At 36.0% G+C, this 15,758-nt stretch overlaps 1 protein-coding gene across 2 annotated transcripts in view; it reads left to right on the top strand.

The window, feature by feature from the left end:
* The window catches only part of LOC109076618 (protein lin-7 homolog A), a 47,051-nt gene that overhangs the window by 17,006 nt on the left and 14,287 nt on the right, over positions 1–15,758 (top strand). For both annotated transcript variants that reach the window (XM_042722214.1, XM_042722215.1), the window contains exon 2: positions 8,527–8,645. In XM_042722214.1, coding sequence (XP_042578148.1) covers positions 8,527–8,645 — 119 coding nt within the window. The remainder of the gene's footprint in view (positions 1–8,526; positions 8,646–15,758) is intronic.

Raw genomic sequence — 15,758 nt, 5'->3', positions numbered from 1 at the left:
CCCATAGAAATATCATGATAAACAGGAAGGACAGTCTTGGGTAATGTGTATGATACAACACATTTGTGCCATCTCAAAGTTGATCTTTAAAGCAGATGAAATACAAAGACTTTTTAAAATAATGAGCAAGAGAGAACACAGAGACAGAAACATCTGAATCAAGACACAAGAGAAGTATGAGTCACAGAGAGAGACAGGAAGTGAGAAGCAGCAGAAGATCATCCGTGGTCATCTTCTGACCTCCTGGTAATGAGACATAAATGTGAAAAGGAGTGTTCACACAGTTTCCTGTGCTGTCTGAAAGGACACCAGCATGTTCAAGACGTCTCATTACCCCATACACGACTCCAGACCATCCTCTCAGCAGAATCCACCGGTAATGATGGAGCTTCAGCACAGGATTAATGAAGTAAAGGTTGTCACATGCTGTGGCGCTGCCTGTACATATGTGGATCTGTGAAAGCTGCCACAGGACATGACTGCAAAGTCACCTTCACTAATCTGATGTCATGCACTCTATTGTCTTGCAGCAGTTCTGAAATGAAATGTCCAGTGAGTGATGCTAAAAGTTTAATGCTCTATAAACATTTGAAAATAACATACCACCTATAAAAACCAAACCGATAGTAATAAGTAAAGCAAATGTGAGTGAAAAAAACACATTTGCAGAATCATCCATGTCATTTTATCTTGCTTCTACAAGTCTTTATAAGCTCTTTTATTGTTACGTGTGCCTAACAGGACTCATACCCGGGCGTACCAGGTGAGCTACAGAGCAATTTTACTACATCAGAAAAGCCATATGAAGCTGGTCATGTGATTCAAACTTTAAAAATTTATTAGCTTACAAATCATGCACTATGATAAAAGTGTTTTGAGGTCATAGCATAGTACTGTGCAAGAAACCACACAGATTAATTGTTAATCTGCCCCTGTAATCATAATTTGTGTGAAATGGAAAAGAATGACTCTAGTGTTCATTTCAGCTGCAATTAATAGTACAGTATACAAGTTTCGCAGGATTAGTGTGGACCTTTATTCTGAGTGTATGCTCTACAGTAATTACAATGCCAGTATTATGAAGTCTACTATTGATCCTATGGCTCTGTCCCAAAACCTATAGACCAGCTTCTTTAAGCATCATATGCACACTCCAGGAAGTCTTTTATAAAAAGTTCTATATTATTATACTGCCTTCTGTTGCCTAGTGCACTTTAGGTGAGCTTGACATAGAACATGAAATAAACGGAAGTAGTGTTGTCAAAAGACCCGGTACTTCGGTACCAGGTCGGTAGAAAAATGAAAATGTCACGGTACCAGGTTTCTTTAAGTACCGGTGGTACCGAGTACCCGGTCAACCCGGTTCTTGACGCATACAGCGCTATGATTTCCGCGAAGCAGAAAACGCGGACGGAATCTCAAAATACAGTCATGAAAATGAAACTTACATTTTAATATGGACAGTCACGGAATTTGTCAAAGTTAGCATAAATTAATCAAATCAAGTCTCCATATGGACCAGTATCTGTAAATGTTCTGCGCGTCTCTGTGTGAATGAATGGCAGAGAAGTGCGGGTTTGTTTACTACATACTACATAGCGGGTTTGTTTAGGCTACTACATAGACTGAAGCGCGTGACGCTTGCAGTAATTTCAGCATCTGCGTCTCAATGAGGACATAAATACATAAACAACATCACCAGAACTGTTCTGAGTCACTTAACAAGCATTTTACTGTTTCATTTGAGTAAAACCAGTATCAATTTAAACGTATTCACGGCAACCCAGGGTTTCCACACATTGATTTATTACAATATCAAAACTGACCGCCACAAATACATTTTCCAAAAGGCTTTGAATTCATTAAATAAACATGAGCACTGCGCGTTTCAAAATCAAAAACCGGTGCGGGTGTTTTTATATCACTGTATATCAGAAGGAAACCGACTGTATTTAGAAAAATTTCGATTTCATTTTCATTTCATTTTGCATGTGATGCTTGATAAGGCAGCGTTTGTGAGCTCAGCGCTGATTTGCAGCCGTTACCGGAGAATCCTGCATCTCTCCCGCTCTTAAAGCGCCTCCTGCTGGCACAAAATGAATTCGCATATATACAGGTCCTTCTCAAAAAAATAGCATATTGTGATAAAAGTTCATTATTTTCCATAATGTAATGATAAAAATTAAACTTTTATATATTTTAGATTCATTGCACACCAACTGAAATATTTCAGGTCTTTTATTGTTTTAATACTGATGATTTTGGCATACAGCTCATGAAAACCCAAAATTCCTATCTCAAAAAAATTAGCATATTTCATCCGACCAATAAAAGAAAAGTGTTTTTAATACAAAAAAAGTCAACCTTCAAATAATTATGTTCAGTTATGCACTCAATACTTGGTCGGGAATCCTTTTGCAGAAATGACTGCTTCAATGCGGCGTGGCATGGAGGCAATCAGCCTGTGGCACTGCTGAGGTGTTATGGAGGCCCAGGATGCTTCGATAGCGGCCTTAAGCTCATCCAGAGTGTTGGGTCTTGCGTCTCTCAACTTTCTCTTCACAATATCCCACAGATTCTCTATGGGGTTCAGGTCAGGAGAGTTGGCAGGCCAATTGAGCACAGTAATACCATGGTCAGTAAACCATTTACCAGTGGTTTTGGCACTGTGAGCAGGTGCCAGGTCGTGCTGAAAAACGAAATCTTCATCTCCATAAAGCTCTTTGGCAGATGGAAGCATGAAGTGCTCCAAAATCTCCTGATAGCTTGCTGCATTGACCCTGCCCTTGATAAAACACAGTGGACCAACACCAGCAGCTGACATGGCACCCCAGACCATCACTGACTGTGGGTACTTGACACTAGACTTCAGGCATTTTGGCATTTCCTTCTCCCCAGTCTTCCTCCAGACTCTGGCACCTTGATTTCCGAATGACATGCAAAATTTGCTTTCATCCGAAAAAAAAAGTACTTTGGACCACTGAGCAACAGTCCAGTGCTGCTTCTCTGTAGCCCAGGTCAGGCGCTTCTGCCGCTGTTTCTGGTTCAAAAGCACACGCCTGTGCACGGTGGCTCTGGATGTTTCTACTCCAGACTCAGTCCACTGCTTCCGCAGGTCCCCCAAGGTCTGGAATCGGTCCTTCTCCACAATCTTCCTCAGGGTCCGGTCACCTCTTCTCGTTGTGCAGCGTTTTTTGCCACACTTTTTCCTTCCCACAGACTTCCCACTGAGGTGCCTTGATACAGCACTCTGGGAACAGCCTATTCGTTCAGAAATTTCTTTCTGTGTCTTACCCTCTCGCTTGAGGGTGTCAATGATGGCCTTCTGGACAGCAGTCAGGTCGGCAGTCTTACCCATGATTGCGGTTTTGAGTAATGAACCAGGCTGGGAGTTTTTTAAAAGCCTCAGGAATCTTTTGCAGGTGTTTAGAGTTAATTAGTTGATTAAGATGATTAGGTTAATAGCTCGTTTAGAGAACCTTTTCATGATATGCTAATTTTTTGAGATAGGAATTTTGGGTTTTCATGAGCTGTATGCCAAAATCATCAGTATTAAAACAATAAAAGACCTGAAATATTTCAGTTGGTGTGCAATGAATCTAAAATATATGAAAGTTTAATTTTTATCATTACATTATGGAAAATAATGAACTTTTATCACAATATGCTAATTTTTTGAGAAGGACCTGTATATGGTCTATATGGGGGCGGGGGAGTACCGCCACAAATAGAGTAAGACTGGGGGAAACACTGCAACCCGTCAAAATAAAAGTTCATTTTTACATAAAGGCATTGTGCTAGAAATATTACTATTTAGTAGAATGTATGTGATACTGGTACTACTGTTGAAAAAATTAATAAAACTTTATTTTTTAAAGAAATAAATCACACAATATTTCCTCCATGTTTTAATTTTAATAGCAAATCCCCTTTATTTAACAAAAAATTAAATGTGTTTAAATTTCATTAATTAAAAGACAAATTAAATTTGGGTGAAACTTGTTTACTGTTTTTCATAATTATATTACTTGTAGAAAAACTGTAAACACAATTGTAAATAAGTATAAAGAATGGCATTGGTTTTATTTTTAGTGATAAAAAGTGTATTCTTTTTTAATTAGCATATTTTTGTGTTTTGCTTTGGTACCGAAATTGGTACCAAGAACCGTGGATTTTCACTGGTATCGGTACCGAATACTGAAATTTTGGTACCGTGACAACACTAAACGGAAGAGAGGAATTCACTTCCAAGGTGTGGCAAAATGGCACTACTAACTACACAAACCACTAGACAGTGCAGTGCAACATTAAATCAGTGGGTGTGATCCACTGAACTTATCAATTTACTTATTAAGTGAAACCTGCACCAAGTGGGAAATGTACTGCAAACATTTTGAGCTGATCATAGGCAATGCTTTGTGAGGGTAGTGTTATGGGTGATCTGTGATTATTCCCAGTTCAAGTCCTTTCCCAGTCCCATCTTCTGCTCTTATCAAATATAAAATATATTTTTCTGGAAACCATGACACACTTTTTTCAAGATTCTTTGATGAATAGAAAGTTCAAAAGAAAAAAGAAATATAGGCTACATGAAACAAATATATATATATATATATATATATATATATATATATATATATATATATATATATATATATATATATATATGTATGTATGTATGTATGTATGTATGTATCTGAAACAACAAGGATGCAACACTTGTATTTAAGCTATGAGTATTCTAGTTAGAATTCATTACAATTTTACTTGTCTCTTTACCACTCTACTTATTTTCTGCTGGAACTTTGATTGGTTCATGCCTTTATTGCATGCAGAATAGTCGATTAATTGTCCTTCAAAAGCTTCACTGGCTCCCTGTCTCACAATGGATGTCTTTCAAAGACCTTTTCTTCATGCACTAAGCCCTCCATACAAAGACTCCTTCCTCAAAACTCAAGCGCCTTCAAAACTGTTATTGGTTTTATTGTATTGCATTTGTCATTTTTATCTCTTGCAAAGCATCACTGCGTACCCTGAAAAGCTCTATAAATAAACTGCATTATTAGAAATGTATTAAATTTTTTATGTTTTGTTTTTCTCATTATTTCCAAATCAAACTATACCCATAGCTATGCTTGGGTGGACCAAAACTGTTAAAAGAATCGTTTACCTGCATTTTATTATTTACTCATTCTAGTCTCAATCCAAAATTATATGCTATTACTGTTATTATTTTTCCATGGAACATAAAAAAATGGATTTTTGAAGATATCAGGCATTTCGTTTAGATACCCTTGACTGCTTCAGATCTTTTATATCTCACAACTTATGAATCAACTTAGGCCAGCTGCATTAACACAACTATTACAGTAGCCAATAAATAATCAGTCTTACTTTCAGTCTGAGCAGACCAATTTGAGTTTTTATACAACTGATTTTAAGTTATGACAAGTCTTAATGAACAGAAAATTAGGTTTATATATATTTTTAATAAAAAGCTAGTGTTCTTTTATTATTATTTATTGAAGAATTAAAGTATTTATTAATATTTCATATATACATTTTTTTAATTTTAGTATACTTTCTAATTTTCATTAGTTTTTTTTTATGTATATTTAGCTTTAATTTATTTTATTTTTTTAGTTTCAGTATATAAGGAAGAAATCTTTTTGTATGTTATCTTTTATTTTATTTTAACTTTATTTCAATTAATAAAAATGATTTTCAGTAGTTTTCGTTTACAATAACACTGATCTAAGCAATCAAGAGGCCGCAGTTTATGCCCTCATCTGTGTTAATTTTTCACCAAAAAACACCAGTCATCAATTTTTAGTGACGTTCGGTGGCAACAGAGTGATTAATGTCATGCTGACATTCTTCTGACAGCTCTGTGCCAGAGCCAAGTGGGACATGCCAGGACACTGCTCTGTTATGGATCTAGTTGTCAGGTTTTGATAGAATCTAAGCTGCTTTAATAACAGAAGAGCTTTAATTTGGATCCATCGTTTTATCAGCAAAGCTTTCAAATTCAGTGCAATGTGACATATTAATGAAAAATGTACCAAAGCCGTCCATTTGAGGTTTGAAGATTGGAGCAAAAGGTTGCAAGTCTCCTCTTGATGTGACTGACAGAAAGACCCTCAAACTGCAAGAGATTTTGCTCAGATTGTTGCATCTGTTGTTGTCCCATGAGCCCACAGGCTGTAATAGCTTTTGTGTCTGCTCTTCTAGTCTCGCTGGGTTCGGTTTTATTAGGTTCTGTCAGGGTCTGGCCCACTTTGCTTTGCTGTCTGTGTTCAAACAAAGTTATTATCTAAAAAAGGCTACTATGGGACAGAAAGACCCTTGTTTTCGTCAATTTGAGATACAGTTTGCCCCCTTTCTCCAGCCGTCTCATTTGCACTTTATGTAAAATGTTTATAATTTTTTGAAGTTGGTAATATTTTTTAGCGGTATTAGGATGATGGATAACTTTTAGCCAAATGACAAATCACCGCGAGTCCTACAGAGCACTAAATGTGACCAGAGGCTCAGCCATCAGTAACACTCCAATCTCTAGGAACAGGGGTGTGTAAAACGACATACTAGACCTTAAGATATGTATCACACTGATACGCTTTTATCATAGTCCTTACAAAAATCAATTAGGCCTATGCTAGCAATGTTCACAGCAGACATTAACAGCATTTGAAGTTAATAATTGACAATAATTTTCTCAAATTTTTTGTCAAAGGTGGTGGATTTATTTTTAGAAAGGCGATTCTTTGATGGTTGTAGCAGATTTGTTTTAAAAGAGGATGAATTTAAAGAAAGTTTTCAGAGTTTTACTATGAAGGCAGCCTAGCAGCTACTATCAGAGTAGCTGTCAAACTAAAATATAGCATGTGTAGGGGAAAATTATGTAGGATGTAGGCGTAAGCACCAGTGAGAAAATGCTAGAAGACCAGTCTCCTCTTGGTTTTTATCAAAATCCTCTGACATTTTTCTTTACAAATCCTCGTCTAATTCATGACTGGTGTTATGATTTGCTCTCTCTCTCTGTGCTTGCTCAATCAATGTTCAATAAAAAGTATATATATATATATAATTTTTTTATTTTATTTTTTGCACTCATACAGTATAGGAGTGAAAATAACATTCCTTAAGCTATGTCATTTGCCCTGTTCTGCCTTATATTAAATGTGCGTTTGTTTTCTCAATTTTTTTGTTGCCATGTTTTATACAAGCCTATTTAAGGGGGTTTTAGTTACTTGGCTTAAAAAAGAGATAGTTCAACCAAAAATCTGTCATCAATAACTCTCCCTTCTGCTGTTCTAAACTAGAATGAGCTCCTTTGTTCTGCAGAACACAAATGAAGATATTTGAAGAATGTGTAAAGTGTTTTTGTTCATATAATGAAAGTCTTCTATAGCTGCTACTATAAAATGTAAATTGAGTCGACGTTGTGACATGCGAGTGTCCTTTCACACCCTCATTATGGGAATGTAAGAGACAGCCTCAGACCTCAGACGTCACGGCCATGGACCGTTTGGCTAAACGTCTGATGCATATGGGATACAAAAGTGGAAACACTTTAGGAATTTTGAAGTCGTCATCGGATTGGTTGAATTATACAGGATTTCCGTGAGACTTGTGTGTTGCGTTGTTTAGTGTTTTTTTAACATCTTTAACGTTGTGGTTGGAAAAAAATATAACGTGGTGAGAAAGCCGCTGTGTTTACAACTGTGACGACAAGCTTATCAGGATCAACTAAACGCTGGATTTTCAAAAGTATGTGAAATATTTAAAGTTCATAGAATAGAATCTTTAAAATATGTCAGAGAGTTTTACACACCGGTCTGTTATTGTGGCGACATTTCCACACCTCGAAACGTGACGCTGAACGAAACGAACTGGGATTGGCCGTTTGACATGTCAGTCAAACATGGGTGGGCCTTGGCCAATGAACACTGCCATGAATTCCAGACCTTCAGAAATTAGTAGCAGCTCTCTCATGGGTCTGTATTTTCACATTCTTCCAATGTTTTTTCATCACTCTTACTTGTAAACAGCATAAAGCAGCCCACTTACTGTATAGCTGTGCAAATACATCTACTGACTAAATGTGCCAGTCGAACTGCATTGAGATGAATGAGAATACTAATGGATAGCTCTCTCTAAGTATATTAGAACTTCTTGATTAGACAGACTGGATCACACAGACCCAGACACTGAAAGCTGTGGCAAAGACACATATTGTTGAAACAAGCCAGACTGACCCCAGTGAATGTGTGCCCTGTAGGTCTGCTGAACAGAGGAGCTACAGCAGTGTGATGTGTCTTTTGCTTCATGTAAAGAGAGCACTGATTGCTTTCAGTGGCCCCTCTGGCCTTCAGCGAGTCTATTTCCATTATCCTAGCAATCGATTCGCTGCAGCTTCACCATCTCTCTGCCCTTTACTGCAAACTTTACCCTTTCTCTGATTCACAGAGTTACTCCTCTGTTACTCAAACACATCTGTGTTTTCTTTCTCTCTTTGCGCCTCAGATGTTGCCAGGGCGATTGAGCTGCTGGAAAAACTACAGGAGTCAGGTGACGTCCCGGGTCACAAGCTGCAGTCCCTGAAGAAGGTTCTACAAAGCGAGTTCTGCACAGCCATTAGAGAGGTGAGACCTATATTATGTATTGCTGTCGCCTCTAGAGTTTAGCACCATAAAGATATCCTCATATATCACACGAATAGTTTGCCCAAAAATGAAAACTCTGTCATTGTTAACTCACACCTTAGTCATTATTTTGCCCAAAAATGAAAACTCTGTCATTGTTAACTCACACCTTAGTCATTATTTTCTGTGGAACAAAATAGGTAGCCTGAAATTTGGAATACCATATTGGACTGTTGAGGAAAATATAGGGCTCTACTGAAACAAGCATTAACTTTAAAATTAATAAATTGTGCATGTGTGTGGATATGTCAAAGTTTTTAGTCTTAACTAAAAATAAAACTATAAAAATAATTTTCATTAATTGAAATAAAGTTGGATAGTTGAATGAAACTGGGAAAAAAAAAGAAAACTGAAATGAAAAAAAAAAAAACCCCTGAAAATTAAAATGTAAAAAAATAAATAAATAAAATACAATAAATTAAAATTTTAATTGTAAGTCGCTTTGGATAAAAGCATCGGTTAAATGAATAAATGTATATGTACTGTAAATGTAATCTGAATTACTAAAACTGAAATAAAAATAAAATAAATCTAAACAGAAGTATTAAAAAACTAATATATTAAGAAAACTAAAATGAAACAAGAAAACTGAAAATATAAACATAAAAGCTTAAAATAATAGTATAATATAAATAATACAAAATAAAAGATATAAATAACACACTATCACAAACAAACACCCTTGTTATACAGTATAGTACTGTATATTCACACCCACAGCATATTAATTAGCTACGAAAAAACTTAAGTACTGTATATTGTTTTTATCCTTAATATGTATTTTAATATATATTTTATACTTAATATATAATAATAATGCTCAATAAATTTATTATAAATTAATTGGATTATTTAATTACACCATTTGCAATGTATCATGGGATAAGTAATTCATTCTATTTTAAAGAATTTAAGTATAGACTTTCCTTTTTTCTGCTTTTCATAATTTGTTGTATTGTTGTGATTCTTGAATCTAATTAGTTTGCTTCATTGTGCTTAGAACTCTTACAAACTGCCTATGGAGAAAATGAATGTGGAAGTCCTTCAAGATTCAAGGACAGTAAAAAAGCAGGCAGCCACTTTGTATTTTATTGCTGATGAAGCATCTAAGCATCAGAGGCTGTGGTAGATACAGTATAGGCCGAGGATCATCAATTATGGGATGGAATCTCAGCATCATCTGAGTCTGACGGTCGTGACAGACGTGCATTGAGGGTGCGATGACAGGAGCGTGTCTGTCAGGCAGAGATAGTGGCGACTGGTGCCTGTTTTACTCTGCTCTTCTCGTAAACTTGCAGAAATGCAATTATTCAGAGAATGAGGTTGACCTGGGCCACTGCGGTTTTAAAAGCAGCACCAGGGCAACATCCTCGCCACTTTAAGATGTCTCCTTCATTCATTTCCATGCTCAAACACCGGAACCATGCAAGTAAACAACTACAAAACAACTACTTTATCTCACAGACAGACACATTTGTGTACTATGGCCTGAGCAGGGTACAGTTTTATCCTGGGAGAAATGCATTTTCCATTTAGTAGTGTATGTGTGAGCTGTACAACACAAGGCGAGAAAAGAAACCCATTATGTTAATTCATTTGTTTATTTAATTACTTATAACAAGGATGATTATATGCTGCCTTTTAGTATGACACCACAGCTGTGCTTTCTGTCACTTGTGAACTGAGCACATATAATCATGAGCTTGTTTATTTTGAAACAGTATGGGAGGTTCGTGACCAGCTAAACAATAAATGAAAAACAATGAAAAAGATCCAAATATTTAGGACATCAATTTTATTATTTTTATTTATTTATAAAAAAAAATTGACACTATTGTCAATGTCAGGTGAATTGAGAAAATAATACTTGATTTTGCATTTTTATTTTAAGACTAACACAAGTGAAGTAATACAGTGTTGGCCAATTCACACAAAGAGTGATAACTATAAAGATACCAACAATAACTGTATTAGTGTTGACATTGTTTATTATAAGTGTGTGTCTACTGCTTTTAAATGCTGAAGCTCTTTAAAATCGGGGGATTCTGATTGGCTGTGAATGTTTTTATTGTTCATCAGCTGAAAAAACAAAATGTCTGAAAGTGATTCAGACATTATTCTTCCTCTGTCATAATTGTAATAGTTGTGGTGTGGACTTCTCTATTCTCATGAAATAAGAATTATTATTAAAACTTTATAGTTTTAGTTATTGTCCTGTGAACAGGTTTTTAGTTTTGTTTTATGTTCCCTCCTTTATGCTTCCTGTCCATTATCTTTTACAAAATAAAGGAAAAAACATAAAATATTACATTTTATTATATTCATGACCTCACAGATGTGACCTTTAGGGGTGGTAAATATTGCAAAGGCTTAGGAATGGACAATATTGCCCACGTAGCAAGCAGGCTCTATGGCCACCCGGAAAGCAGTTAGAAATTGTGGGAAATCTCATACCTACTTGCACAGATAAATATGAAACTTGGTATACATATAGATCTCACTGAGCCGGACAACTTTCGTACTGCATGTCATAAGCTCCGCCCAACAAGAAGTTGGCTATTTGGGGTTTGGTACAAATTCATAAAAAAGGGCGTGCATCAAACATTTTAATACTCCTCCTATGGTTTAATCCGATCACCACCAAACTTTCTCCTGTCTGGTTCCATTCATTAGAATAGGTGTCACCAGACTCGGTCCTGGACAGTTGGTGTCCTACAGAGTTTAGCTCCAATCCTCATTAAACACACCTTAACAAGTTAATCAAGGTCTAACTAGGTATACTTGAAACTTTCAGTCATGTGTGTTGAGGCAAGTTGAAGCTAAACTCTGCAGGACACTGGGCCTCCAGGATCAAGTTGGTGACCCCTGCTTTAGAAAGACAAATACATTTATCGAATCAGCTGATATGTACTATACTGGCAATATAATATTGCTGTGACTCGACCAGAATGCCAGAAGGTTACATGCATGTGCCCGCTGTGCACTGTCTTCCTAATGCCACCAGGTTGGCAATGCCACCGTGGCTTGGGCCCATTATCTTTGCTTGAAGCTATATTGTTATTTCTATCTGTCAGAAAAGTAAAAAAAAAATCTATTTTTAAATACCGGCATTTTGTTTCTTTATGCTTGGTCATAGTTGTGGAATGGTATAATTTTCCATTAAATTTTTATAAAAGAAAGCTCTAGATTCTGAGTTCTAGATTACTATCTAATATACATAAATATCTTTAAATATTTTTGTATTTTTATTTATTCATTAATTATATTTTTTTTTAATTTATTTTAACTTTCTTTGATGCCATGAACCTTAGAAATTGGAGCCTGTAAATTTGAAAAACACTCTTGCCTTTTTTTGTGGGTAAAATGCATCAGATGGTCCATAAACGGTTTGCTTATGTGCAGTCTGTGGCTGAGATTAATGTGGCTATATCTATGCATGAGGAAATGTGCCAAAACCGGACGTGGAACATCTGTAGAGACATGCCTCAGACTGGATATGAGATTCAGCTTATAGGTTTGTACACAGCAGATGACACAACAGATGAATCGTTAAGTACAGTTTCATTTTGTTGCAAAGTTTCTCATAAATCAAAGAGAACATTAGTGTAGTAAAAATATTTGGTAGGACATCAATACACACTCCCAGCATCCATCAGGACGAGTTTCACCGAGCTGCGCATGGATACCCATATGAGCTCATTTCATGGCCTGGCAATTGCGCGAGGTATCATATGGCGCAATCTGTCTCTTACATTCCCATAATGAGGGTGTGAAAGGACACTCGCATGTCACAACGTCGACTCAATTTACAGCGCCAACAGCAAGGCTCTGAGTGGTAGGGACAATGTCAATATGACAAAACATGCTGTGACAATGTTCTCAAACACAAAACAGAAAAAATAGTTGCCACAAACACGGAGCACATCAAGATCAAGACTATCAGTAACTATGGTACCTAATGACAAGAGATCTCACTCCGGTCTATTCAGTTGAGTCATCATGCTCACTTAGCCATGTGAAGCCATTGCCAAAACGAGGACAACTAAAGACACTAACCAACGACAGTGGCCAAAACATACCCTGTCAAAATCACTTATGCGTCATCTCTCATGTGTCCTCAAAATGCTCGGCAAGAAATGTTTCAGATTCAGTATAACTTTAGCTCTATGATCAACATGCTGCTGATTAACACAGGAAATATTTTACACTTCAAAAGTGTGTTTACAGTAAAGTGATATGTGAAGTTTATATGTTTCTCTCTGAAAACATGACAGTGTATATTTTTTCTATCTACTATTAGAGCCAGATTTACTAACAGCTTGCACCAGTGCAAACTTTCTTTATGCGTTAAAAAACTACTGTCCGGATTTACTATAGACACGCAGGGGAAAATTAGCCATGGACAACGTAATTATTGCAGCTGACTTTATTGTACATGCATTTGCAGGGGATTCTCTTTCAGATGCACAATTTATGGGAGGAGAGGATTTAAATGATTCATGCAATGTGATTTACTAATGTTTGCGGTAGTCAGTTTAGTGGTATTTGCAGCATTATTTAACGCCCCAAAAAAAGCATGTCTTAATCATTTTCTGCCTGTGTTGTTGATTACATGCGCATGATTATCATTGGCTCTGCTCTGTTTGCGACCCTATGCTCATTTGCCCTGCTTTTGGTAGATTGTGTTGGTCATTATGGAAATGACCCGACTCTATTTCACCCGCAGAACATTATATCCCATTGGCGCTTTTATGAGATAGCACTCTCATGCTTATTTGCCCTGTTTAGTAAATCTGACCCTTAATGTTAGATATATAAGCCTGAATTCAATTCTCATTTACAACTTCAAAAGACCCATTTTTGCAGTCAGTAAAGCTAGCCAGTATGTGTTCTGCACATCAACACAGCAAATATCTTATCAAAACTGTTTCTTTTCATTTTTAATTTATATGCTTTTAGACAAGGTTTAAACCAGAAACCATGATTTTCGATTAGACCAATATAAAATCACTGTATTTTACTTTTTTTTCACAATAAACATTTTAAAAAAAAAATCTTCACAGAACTAAATGCAGATGTGTTTTTATTTATATGTATAACTATTTCAGCTGTCAATAGAATAAAATAAATGCAATTAATCTAACGATTTCTTTAGAAAGCAAAATGGTAAATTAAACAGTAATCATTTAAAATGTGATAATATATATATATATATATAAAATATTAAAATGATAAGTGTTTACAAATAATAGTCTTAATCACAAGTAATATACAATATAAAATAGTGAACTCTGACAGTCCTAAAAAAATTCTCGCCAAATTTCGAGAAGACCCTCTAGTACACCTGCTGCCCCCCGATCTAAGGGGCAAATCTAAATTATTTTCTGTGGTAATCAAAGTTATCAATTAGAGTTAATTAAACCTTGAACATTTCTTTAATACAAAATGATTTTTTACCTATTCAAGACCACAGTGAGTCCTACATATTGATCCAGTCCTAATCGACTACTAAGAGAAAATGAGACATTATCCTTTGTTCTAGTGGCATCTGATCATATTGTGCTACTGTAATGTATTTCTGAAACAACTGGACTGACCTACAATGACCTCCTCCAGCAATGAGAATGCAGATGGTTTTGTGTTGTGAGAATGATAACCCACAGTCCAGTCTGTCAGAGAGAGCATCACAACCGCAAACATGTGTATGATTTCAAATGCAGCTCTCAGAGGAATACAACAACAGAGCCATTATTAACTGAGAGCTCAGACAATCAATGCCTACGCCGCTGCTATGGGGTCAGAGATGTCAGCCTCTGTCCTTATTAATTGTGTGTGTTTATGTGGAATAGCCTCTTTGTGCTTGGTGGGATGGATCTGCAAATGAGAAGCTCTGCTGTGAATCAGGCTTCACTGAACTGCTTGACTGACTCTCAACAGTGAGAAAAGATGGAAAGATTTAACAGAGAGGAGGGAGAATATGGTTTTAGATGAGAACAACTGAAATCATATTTCTCTTTATAGACAAGGCACCATGGTTACACAAAGTACCTCACTGCGGTCTGTGGGCGGGTTTTTCCATTGGCCAAAGTAGTTAGAAGTCAGAGTGATACACCTGTGTGTGAGTGTGTGCGAACACCCAGTGAGCTGAGAGGAAACAGTGATCCCTGGAGACATGGGAGACAGGAAGACAGAGAAACAAGGACTGAGCTGAGACATGATTGTAGGTAGACACAGAAAAACTGAAAGAACAACACTGTACATGTCAAAAAGAACATTATTTCCATGACAGTTCAGTAGACTGTTTTTTTTTTTATTATTATTTTACAACAAATTCTCATTACAATGATATAGTGCTGTCAAAATCATCAAAATTACATTTTCATTATTAAAAAATCCACAATAAATTAATTAGAGCTAATACTACCATGAGGTATGATGTACTTAATGTAATATATCATAAATGTTTCCAGTTTCAGCAATGAAAATTAGATTTTATTTGCATTGCGGTGATGAGAATTAGTGGGCCAATGATATGAAAATAATGTCACAAGTTATGATAGGTCAATGGACCTTCTGTAAGTGTGCATTTTCATCAGATGTTTTTTTTTTTTTTTTTTGTGGAATGTTATGTAAATATTGTCTAAAAATATATATATAAAGACTGGTTAAATAAAACCCTATTACCCTTGCTGCCTGCCTTACAAATCAAATTAGCAACCACAAATAAAATGCTTTTAATAAAGCATGGCTTGGAATAGTTCCCAAGCTTTTCTTAATCTCGGATCACAAATAGATGTTGATGAGCAACAATCGGCTGAATTATCAGCATCAGAAACAGTATCAGAAAAAGAAAGTATGTTTTTAAGAGCTGGCTTTGTTTTATAGCTTTAATTAACTTGTTTTTTTAGTTAGTTCAAAACTAAAATAAATCGGATTTGCACTTCCACTAGCTGTTTTTGTACAGAGCGTATAAATTACACACTGAAATACCCTGACCTTTATTTATATTCATGCATTTCCAAGACGCAATTGCAAGACACACAATCCCCATCC

Source organism: Cyprinus carpio, chromosome B4 (genome assembly GCF_018340385.1).
Source record: "Cyprinus carpio isolate SPL01 chromosome B4, ASM1834038v1, whole genome shotgun sequence".
NCBI lineage: Eukaryota > Metazoa > Chordata > Actinopteri > Cypriniformes > Cyprinidae > Cyprinus > Cyprinus carpio.
Note: the sequence above shows the minus strand (reverse complement) of the source record. Positions and strands in the feature narration are given on the sequence as shown.